Source organism: Malania oleifera, chromosome 1 (genome assembly GCF_029873635.1).
Source record: "Malania oleifera isolate guangnan ecotype guangnan chromosome 1, ASM2987363v1, whole genome shotgun sequence".
NCBI classification, from domain to species: domain Eukaryota; kingdom Viridiplantae; phylum Streptophyta; class Magnoliopsida; order Santalales; family Ximeniaceae; genus Malania; species Malania oleifera.
Window position 1 is genome coordinate 17,928,811 of NC_080417.1, and position 11,343 is coordinate 17,940,153.

Here is an 11,343-nt window from a genome sequence, read left to right on the forward strand (position 1 = left end):
AGTGGAGTCTTATTTCTTTATTACTTTTTTAAGGCTAAAAAGTAGCATTGGGGCAGTCACCAGTCACCATACAGACTCGGTCCAAAGTAATTATAGATCACCTGCTAGGTGAGTCGGTCGGTCGGCCGGCCGGCCTGTCCACGGCACACCAGTCCTCCTCCACAATGCAAGTGGAAATTCGCCGGTCAAATTTTCACAAAGATAACAGTAAAAAAGGACCCACCTGGGAGTTATCATCAAGCAGCCTATCCTTTGTTCATAAATTAATTAAAGCCTACCCTTTAGTCATGTGGGTCTATATAAAGTCACGTGACAGGGAATGCAACGTTGTGAGTCCACACTGTTGGACTCGCTAATTTTCTATTGCGTCGCGTGAACCGTGATGCATGCTAGGGTCATATAATAAATTAATTTAATAAAAAAACGTGATGTGCTTTTATTTTGGATTACGCACCGGTATCAATATGTCCGTTTTACGATTTACGTGACTAATCTTGTACTCCTTGAAATTGATCTTATAACTCTAGAGAGAGGGTAAATTCAAGAGTTCAAGAATGAAAATGAGCCCAAAAAAATTTAAACACCTGACCTCATAAGAGGCACTCCTGCAACCTACACTACCACGTGATATCCTTTTATTGAGAGGAGGACTTAGTCGTCTTCTGGAACCAATATGTTTTCCAACAATTCATATTAATGAATAAATCACAACTCCTTTTAAAAATAAATAAATAAAATTATGAATTGACATCATTTTATTTGGTTAATTTATGAATGATGTGAAGTTGATTTTTTTTATAATATCATGACAGACCCACCACCGGCAATAATGATGTTTCCAATAATTTTTGAGAGGCCATTTCATCTTAATTGCCTATAAAAATGGCTTATGGGGTCTTGAAGTTTGCAGCTTGCTTACCAATACTTTAATACGCACGTCGGCAAACATGGCGACGGAGGAGGACCTCAAGTCGTTTGCGAGCAACTACATGATACTGAAGCCGGATGAGGTGGGGGTGAAGGGCCTGTTCCACGTCTTGTTTTCCCGGAAGACGGCGAAGAAGAGGAAGTACTTCCAGACGCAGAGGGAGGACAACTTGAACATTGTGGACGGATGGCTGTTGTTCATCTCCATCCTCTTGCAGAAGGTGCTGCAGTTGGTGGCCAAGCCCATGGCCTTCATGGGCGACGCCATGGAGATGGGACTCAACCTTCTCTCCAACAACGGCGGCAGACTCTCCACCCTCTTCCTCAATATCATAAGAGGTTTGCTCGTCATTTTACCATTCATGCTTCTTTCATTAATTAACTTTCCCAAATCTGCAATATTAAACCTTTTTTGAAAAAATATAAAATAAAATTGTTCATTAAAGATTAACTACTAGATTAATAGTTTATATAATGAGAAGTAACTCATCATCTGGCATCTCATATTTGATTCCTTTTTACTATATTATGTTTTACCTAGATTCGTATAAATCTAACTTTAAAGCTGCAATTTGATTCTCTCAAATTGGATGAAGTTTAGAGATGGGGATTAGGGTTCCCTTTGTGAAGGGGAATCCCAATTAACTAATCTAAAAATTACTGGATGGGTGAGTCAACTCACTTATTGGTATGATGCACCTAGTTTAGTTTATAATTTTTTTTTAAAAAAAAAAATAATAGACTTGTTGATAATTTACTATAATTAATATTTTATTATCCCTAATTTTATAATAAATTACATACATGTCGCTCACCAACCTATAAAAATGATTATCACAACTCTAATTTTACTAATTTTATTTTATTTATTTTATTTTTTAGTGGGGGTGTGTACACAACACTAATTTAAAAACTTAAACGATGCACTAAAAGTGTGTATATTTTAGAAGCTTTTTAGTATTATTGTTAAAAATTATTAAAGCAAGAATCAAAATTAGAAACAAAGACAGAAAGAATAAAAAAAATAACAATATGTTTGGTTAATATTTATAAAATTAAAAAAAATGAAAATCTTGTTGTTCATGTTTTATCATTGAATTGAATAATAATAAAAGAATAGGATTAAAATAATAAAATAAAAAATAATACTAACTATAGATACTATAAAAAATATATAATTTATTATAATTATTTTACTTGATTATTATATTTTAAAATTTACTTTGCAAGAATAATTTTATTATATATAGTATATTGAAAAGTAATAAAAGTATTTTGTAAATAAATTTTGTTATTTTTAATTTTTCAAAGTTTATGAACATTTTTATTTTAATTATAATTAAAAAGTTTGATAAAATAAATCCAAAGAAGTTAATTTTATATATTAAAATATTCTGATAACAAGTTATTAAAACAACGCAAAATCATTAAATTTGATATTTAAGCTAATACTAGTAGTTAAAAACTAATCAAAAAAAAAAAAAAAAAAAAAAAAAAGCAGTACAAATAAACATATTTTTACAAAATATTTTTTTAGTATATAAAAAATTCTTAAAACATAAATAATATCAAATAAACCCGTATTTTGTGTTAAATTTTAATACAAAGATAATTAATTAAATCTTAATATTCAAAACCTAGTATTTAAGTTAACCGACAAGCAAGGTAACTAAATTTTGATGTGGGTAAAAGTCTCACTATATTTTTAATTTTTATTTGGGGGGGGGGGGGGGGGGGATTGAGATTGCTCACCACTCAACTGGTTATGATGAACTTGTGGCTTTTGTGACTCAAGACGTTATGTTGGTGAATTATTAGGAGTGCGTCAATGGGTGGACAACAACATTTCACTCTCGGGTTTGTTACATACCATAATTTGAAGATATGCAAAAAAAAGAAGGTACTAATTAATAATTTGGCTTAATAATTTACTCAAGAAATTAAAAATGGCACGAATTGGATAATACTACATTCGAGCATGATTAAAAGAGGACAAAAGAAGCAAAAAAAAAAAAAAAAGGCCAAAGGACTTCAAGTCCTTTTTATAAGATATTTGTTACTTTAAATAGTTAAATTAGGATTGATGGAGAGTGACCACTCGATAGGATTGATGGAGAGTGACCACTCGATCACATGGAATCAACCATGTGTCCTGCCTGTCACCAGCTAATATCTATACCTGCAAAATTAATTTTAATTTAAAATTTTAATCTACTTTAATTTCCTAAAGTTTTAAATTTTTTATTCAGAGAAAATGTCAGATTCGAAATCGTGCAAATATATGGATTCAAACGTGAATTCTAAACATTAAACTCAAATTTGAATAAATTTAAATATAATTTTATGTTACATTTTATTTAAATTTAATAATAGTTTAAATTCAAAAAACTTTTTTAAATATAGGGTAAAATAGTTCGTACGGCTTAAAAGGGTTAAGCCTATTAATAGAATTGGTCAAAAAATTAGTTTATAAAAAATTTTAGATTTATTAATCAAGGGACAAGATAGCTTGATATCTCTTTGTATGTTTAAAGCTCATCAAACTTTTAAAATTGGATAAAAATATAGTTTTATGCTATAATTTGAACTTTGATTTTAATTAAGAGGTTGTAATTTTTGATTTGATTTGATTTTTTTTTTTTTTGTTAATAGCATGTAGTGAAAAAAAATTTGTAAGATCGGATGTTTATATATAGGAGAAATTATTAAGTGGACCAGGTTTATATACCAAACTAATCCTCAGTCATCATGTGGAGGGTGTTATGTTGTTTGGAACTTAAAGAATCAAATTTCTTAATAATAGGTCTGCTTTTAATGCATGTGTTCATTTTTTATTGGCTTACTATACCAATTAGTCAACACATTTAGTGCACCTAATATTTTCTCTATCTGTAGTGTTAGTTTTTAATTTCTATTATTAAATTTAATTTAACTATAGAATCTCTCTCACTTTCTTTCTTTTTCAATTATAATTGCAAATTTGTGACGTATTACCACAATATTTTAGCATTCAAAATTCAAAGAAGTGAACTAATTTCTTTGACTGGACTTCTTTATCGTAAGATGAGGTTTTTGTATTTGACAAGCGTATGGTAGAAAGTGTAAGATATAATTTAAATCCAAATATACATATATTCGACATACTATGATTGTCTAAAACTACATAGAAAGTAAGAAGACAGTTATCTCTTTCAACAAAATGCTCCTTCCTCCTCACTCTCCAAGTTTAAATTCATTAATTAGAAGTGAGAAATCATCTAAGAAATTGGATATCTGTAACAAAATTAGTTATAACAATATTGTAGTTAGAAATGAGAAGTTATTTATTTGTTACAAATTGATTAACCTTATTTATATTAGTTGCATAGTCTAACTAATGGGTGATGAATCAAATTTTGTTAAATTATAGGGAAGGTGGTGGTACCGGATAAATCATCACCAACTTATTTATCAATGATTGGGCATCTAGATGGACGAGTGGATCTGGACGCTGATATCAAACACGGTGATCCTAGATACTATGAAGCCCTCTCATTATTGTCCGCAAAAATCGCCTACGAGAACAATGCTTACATTAAACATGTAGTCGAGGATATCTGGAAGGTGCTTATCGAGTAGCTTAACTTCAATTTTGATGCTTTGAGTGAAATGCAATTGGATGAAATAAAATCAAATTTGTCATCTATTTTTTAATATATTCTCCATTCAATCTTCTATTTCTTTGTATGTAATCCCATTTTATTTCACAAATCAAACATGAGATTGAATTTACTCAAGAACATTTTGGCACAAATCCAAATTCATTTTTGCCATAAAATGTTTGTGATTTTGCATGTGCAGATGGAGCTATTGGTAGCAAATGACTTTTGGAATGGTAAGAAGCAACCTATGTTTCGAATATTTATATCCTTATGCGTGTTTAATTTTCAATTCACTTACGTGGGATGAACTTTCTCTGGTGCATACTAATGTAGACTATCAAAAGAAGTGCACCACACAAGCATTTGTGATGCGCGAGAAAAATGGTGACTCTGAGACGATAGTTGTATCCTTTAGAGGCACGGAACCGTTCAATGCTGATGATTGGTGCAGCGACTTTGATCTCTCTTGGTTCAAGTTGCAGGGCGTGGGGAAGATGCATGCAGGTTTTATGAAAGCCATGGGCCTACAGAAGAATAAGGGATGGCCGAAGGAGATTGAAGAAGACAAAAGCCACCCGCCCACAGCTTATTATCACATTAGGGGAATGCTGAGGGACTTGCTGCACGCAAACAGTAAGGCTAGATTCATAGTGACAGGGCATAGCTTGGGCGGTGCGTTGGCCATCGCCTTCCCGTCGGTCCTAGCACTGCATGACGAGTCGTGGATGCTGGAGAGGTTGGAGGGGGTGTACACCTTTGGGCAGCCCAGAGTTGGGGACGGTAAGTTTGGGGAGTTCGTGTTGAACCGGTTTAAACAGCATGGCGTGCGGTATGCCAGGTTTGTCTACAGCAACGATTTGGTCCCCAGGGTTCCTTTTGACGACTCAGGTCGCTTGTTTAGACACTTTGGGACGTGTATTTTCTACAATTGCATCTACTCAGGGGATGTGAGCATTTACCTCTCTCTCTCTCTCTCTCTCTCTCTCTCTTTCTCTCAGAGACACACACAAAGATTTACTTTTAAAGTAGTAAAGTAATCACTCACACAAAACCTTCCCCCGTTCTTAATGAATGCAGATTGTTGCTGAAGAACCATTCAAGAACTACTTTTCATTGTTTGGGATAATACCCATGAGCTTAATTGCAATTTGGGAGATAGTAAGAGGTTTCATTTATGGTTATACGAAGGGACCGATGTACAGGGAAGGGTGGCTCTTATTCTCCATGAGGCTATTTGGGTTAATACTGCCTGGCATTCCAGCACATATTCCCCAAGATTATAACAACGCCACCCGATTGGGATCTCTAGCTGCTCGTCTTCACGCCCTAGCTGAGAAAGAGCGTAAAGGTTAATAATGTCCGAGTTGAGTACGCTTGTGTAACAAGTTGGCGTCTGAGACTAATTCGAAATGTTAACCATATATTTTTATATATATATATATATATATATATGTGGACTGCTATGCTACAATCATGGCTTGCTAAAGTTGTTATTTTCCATTTTCAATAAAGTTAATGTCTTAATCTGTGTGATTTTTGTTAGCATTGTTTATATAAATTTTGCATTGCTAATGAGTCCTTTGAGATTGAACTCAATTGACTAATCAATCCATTATATCTTCTTTTATGGCATGCAAATTTATGCTAACTAATATTTAGGTTGATCCATGAAAATTGTGTTATTATTTATATTATTTACGGGAATTGAAGCATTGTGTCCCAACCCTCTTGTACATGAGGCCATCGCCTAAGATAACAAAAGATTTGGGCCTAGACTTGATGAATCTCATATATTTTTTACGAAAAGTTATGCAAATCCCGTTTATAGTTTGATTTAAAAATGAGGTACTTAATTGTTTTACTACAATTACTAGCCTCACTTATTCTCTTTTAGCTATATAAACTATAATCTCATTAACTTTTATTAATAAAATGTGTTAAAAAATCCAATTAATCGATTTTGAATATAATTAATTTAATTAATATTCATAAAAAAATTTAAGACTTACTCCTTAATAAGCAACAAATACGTCAAGTCAATGGTTGGTCAACTTGTCCACTCTATAAGTACATGTTATTGTTAATTAAATTTTATAATTGATATACCCCAAAAATATCCTCATTAAAGAGGAAGACTGTGTTAGAATTGGTGTATTCCCAAGAGGGGGGATGAATTGGAATTTTAGAATTTATCACCTAGGTTGAACCGGATAAACAGCAGTATATACACAACCTAGGGTCTGCCTATTCAATTTTCAAATGCGTAGATAAGTATAATGTGAAATTTAAGTCATACGCATCATTCACCCATAACATACATGTGTGGTAAATATAAAGTGCGGAAATATAAATGAACACACGATATGTTATCGGGGTTCGGCCAACCGTGCCTACGTCCCCGCCTCAAGCTCGCAAGTTAGAGGATTCCACTAATAACTCACTTAAGGGTGAAGCGGCACCGTTTACAACCAGGTCAAATTATCACAGGGCTGACCTCAACCTTAACCAGGTCAATTAGCGGAGCTGACCTCAACCTACACGCCTTAACAGGACGACGCACCTAGCTTTCCTAACCGGGTCTAAGCCAATCCAGGACTATTCTAGGGCTAGTCTCCCTCTTCAGGCCCGTGCCTGGAAATACAACCAAAGTGTATTACAATCAAATGGTACAGTGATTGTGCTTTTGTGTAAAGCAGATATGTACCCGGATGCGCGCAATAACAAACACCACAGTATGATTCAATATGTAAGCTCAATGTGGTCTAAGATGTCAACTCTCAAACAGATTTACTATCGTTGTAATGCGTACGTGAGAGTGTCAATCAAGCAGTCTTTATATCATAAGATATTCAGGCAAGATGTTCATATAAAGATACTAGCCAAACAAAATATATATGTATTACAATGAGCGGATTTTCTCAATCGTATTATGCTCTAGTAATGTATATGTTTGGTTTGCAAAAGATATCTAATCTTTGTATCCAGCAAACAATATGTAGGTCAATGAATATTGCAACAAAGATCAATATCACTTAAACAAATATCTTTTCAAAGTTATATCAAGATAAATCCCACAAGATATTTGGAAATGTTTTGAAGAGATTTTGCAATCCAAAAACAAATACAAACTACACAAGATATTGCAATGAGTGTGCAATACTTGGAAGTTTAATATAAGTCTTCTTAGGAGAGACTTATTAACAAAGTCCCCTAAGAATACTTGGGTTGGCTCTCAATTAAAATCGTTACAAACAACTACCACACTTAGGAGAGCAACCCTAGAAAACAACAACACTTAAATCACACTTACAAAGTATATTTGAGTGGAAGATCTAGTAAAATAAGTATTGGAGACTCAATAAATGAGTATTATACACTTTGGGATTTTCAGAGAATTTTTTTCTTAATTAGATATCCTCATCTCTTTTTAATTTTCTCAAATGAACTTGTATATATAGGCAAGGGAGAAAATATGACTGTTGGGGACCTATTGGGTATTATTAGAAAAGTTTAATGATGTTTTAAGGCATTTTAACCCTGTTTAAAAAATATTAACCACGGTAAAAATTGGAACAACCCGAGAGGTCCGGTCGACCAAAAGTGGTTCGGTCGACCAGGACTCAAGTGGCTCGGTCGACCAAGGGCATTTTGAATTGAGTGGCTCGGTCGATCGGAGAGGGCGATTTGCCAAATTTTCGAGGTTCGGTCGACCAGAGCCTTTTTGAACTACATGGCTCGGTCGACCATATCGTTGGGAATCCTCCCAAGACCCCTCGGTCGACCAGGCAGTTGGAGTACAAATATGGTCGGTTGACCGGGAGGTCAAAATGTTGACTCCCAGGTGGTTCGGTCGACCGAGGTCAAATGACCTATAAGGGCTCGGTCGACCGGGCCTGGGTCAAATAGTTGACCCGGATCGGTTTCGGTCGACCGGGCCAAATTGAACTGAGTTGGCCGGTCGACCGAAAGTGTACCAAATGTGCATTTCAGTCCCTTCTTGCAACATTCAAACCCTATTCAAGTGCCTATTACATACAAGTGCAAAAGTGAGTGTCCTAAGGTCACTTGGGTCCAATTGGGAAACACCAAAAAACTCCGGTGTCGGTCGACGGAAGGTCGACCGATGGTTCACCCTAAGGTCTTTCTATGGTTCGGTTTGAGCTTGCGAATTAAATCATGTTTGTGATGTGTGTGCTTATTACAAACCGAAGAACCCTAATTACTATTACAGACAATTTTACTGAACATTATTACAATTAAGAGTTTATGAAATTGTCTTCAAGCCTTTCTTGCTTTTGTGCACATCTTGATCTTATCATTCTTGATTCCTGCACAAAAACTCAAATGCTCATTAGATACAATGAGTATTTGTCATAATCAAAAACCGGGCGTGACCAATAAGGTCAACAATCTTCCCCTTTTTGATGATGACAAATACGATAGATAAAAATATAGGGTTAAGCCTAAGAAGGCTCCCCCTCACAATATGCATCTAATGTTTGTAAATAAAACCATTAACCCATTATTTTTGCCTTTTTTCATCTCCCCCTTTTGGCAACAGCAAAAAGGGCCATTTGAATTTAATATCCTAGGTAATGGGTGATCAGTATACTTATGCATGATGAATTTTGGAAAGATTTTGGCAGAGTGCCGTTTGTAAATTGGACTTTCCAAAAGATATCCTGTATAAGTATGATCTGTTTGAGTTTAAATTTCCTAACAGTTTATCCACAACTACTCAAACAGTTCAGTATGGTCCAATTACAGCAAGTGAAATATTAATTATGAACATGAATTGGACAAGTTGTGCAATAAAGGTATAAGGTGTGCACATAATCAACATATCTGGTGATAACAAGGTTCAAATGACATAGCAAACCTAATTAAACCAGAAATATACACAAACCTTTTAACAATGAAAACATATCATAAGACCCGTGGAAGATTTGAGTTAAGGGCACACGGCATATGATCCTAAGAAGAAGGTTTGAGCATAAACATAGTTCAACTAATTCACATGCACTTTCACATATGATCAATAAACCAGTTGTATAGCGCAACACCCTTAAGATATGTCATGACATAAGATTTAAATTCATAGAAAACACAAGTCATGAAGTCAAGTAAGCACACTAGCAAGACATATAACATATCCATTATAAGTTCAGTTCTTGCTTTCATAAATGGATATATATATATTCCCTTTAATATGTGCAAAAGGTACTTAGAAGTTGCTTGATGAAAAAGAGAACTTCAATTTTAAGATAATCAAGCAACATTTTTCTAGGTTGTCAATTATGCACATGCTAAATCATGACCAGAAAAATCATAACCATGATGATCCCAAAAACAAATTTAAAATTCACATGCAAGATCATATGGCAAATCAAGTAACAGTGGCTACAAGAACATGTTCCAATTAAGCATTCCATTTAAGCACAAGCCACACTTGATTAAAAATACATCCAATCCCAGCATATTTTTATGAGCAAGACAAGATGGACATTTATTTTTAGATGCTCCCCCTAAAAGTATGCAAATTATGAAACAATTACTTCACATGAATATATACATTTGGCACACACAAGTAATTGTTTTGATTACTTGGGCAAATGCCTACAGAAAATTCGGCAGCACGTCGGCTGTAAACAGGACATTTCCCAAATTTTACCTGCACAAAACGTTCTCAAACAACCAGTATTATAAAAGTAAGGCACACGAGAACCTATCATCTACCAGCAGACAATTCTCTACAACTGCATCCGCCATGCAGTAGGCATTCTATACTACTCATGCATTTTAATACCATACACAATTAATCACAAGAGCATGCAAGTCAAGATACTGCAGACGCATATATATATATATATATATATATATATCATAAATAACCAAGGTAGTATGTCAACAATATCATAAGAGTACAAGATAAAGCGAAAGAGCTGTTTTATTTAATACAGATCAGATGATATAACGTAACAACAAAAAGAATCAAGGCCACGCTATCTGATATGTGGACAACTCTGGAGTCTAGATCTCCCCTCCATCATCTCCTCCATCTTCTCCTCCATCCTCTCCTCCATCACCACCATCAGCGGCATCAAAATCAAAATCCATCGTCATCCGATCTCTCTCCTCCTGCATCTCCTGAATGCGATTACTCAGCTCACTGAAGCTAGCTGTCATAGTCCGCTCCAAGTCTGTAAGGCGGCTATCAGTGGAGATGGAGTGCTGCTGGAACTCCTGCCGAAGTGCAGTAGATGACGATGCAAGATCCTGCAAGTCAGACTGTACTGATCCTCGAAACTGTATGAACATGTCTGACAAGCCAGAGATAGCAGCCATGAGATCCACCATCGATGGCTGTGGAGGCTATGGTGGCTCCTGTGGGGGCCCACCATGAGCTACTCTAGAGGACGTCCAAACGTTCCCTACGAGCTCATACCCCATCAGTCTAAGGGTCACTCCAGAGAAGATGTCCGCCGGTCGTTTCCTCTTCAGTGAAGCCACATTCGTCCTTGTGACTCCAATATTCCTAAACAGCTTGTTCAGGATTCCCCCATATGGCATGATCACTCGGTGGCCAATCGTCTTGGCCATAATCCACCGGATAATCAAACTCGGCAGGTCCAATTTCTTCCAAGCAAAGAGGCACCACATGACGAAGCAATCCAAAAAGGAGACGTGCACTCTAGATCCCGCCTTGGGCAGGATATTATATGTGATCAGATGGTGCACGATCTTAGCCTCTAGGCTAAACTGTCTGTACTAGGGA

General features: G+C 35.3%; 1 protein-coding gene across 1 annotated transcript; it reads left to right on the top strand.

Moving 5' to 3' along the window:
• The first annotated feature begins 662 nt into the window (after positions 1-662).
• Positions 663-6,101, top strand: LOC131158792 (triacylglycerol lipase OBL1-like). Its single transcript, XM_058113663.1, has 5 exons — positions 663-1,266; positions 4,337-4,530; positions 4,768-4,801; positions 4,902-5,515; positions 5,646-6,101. The coding sequence occupies exons 1-5, from the start codon at positions 948-950 to the stop codon at positions 5,919-5,921; spliced, it is 1,437 nt and encodes a 478-aa protein (XP_057969646.1). The 5' UTR covers positions 663-947; the 3' UTR covers positions 5,922-6,101.
• Positions 6,102-11,343: the final 5,242 nt, after the last annotated feature.

Excerpts from the sequence above, each read along its gene's own strand:
- LOC131158792 (XM_058113663.1), top strand. The coding sequence starts at position 948 with ATGGCGACGGAGGAGGACCTCAAGTCGTTTGCGAGCAACTACATGATA. Across the intron at positions 4,802-4,901 it reads AGCAAATGACTTTTGGAATG|ACTATCAAAAGAAGTGCACC; the intron begins GTAAGAAGCAAC and ends ATACTAATGTAG. Across the intron at positions 5,516-5,645 it reads ATTGCATCTACTCAGGGGAT|ATTGTTGCTGAAGAACCATT; the intron begins GTGAGCATTTAC and ends TAATGAATGCAG.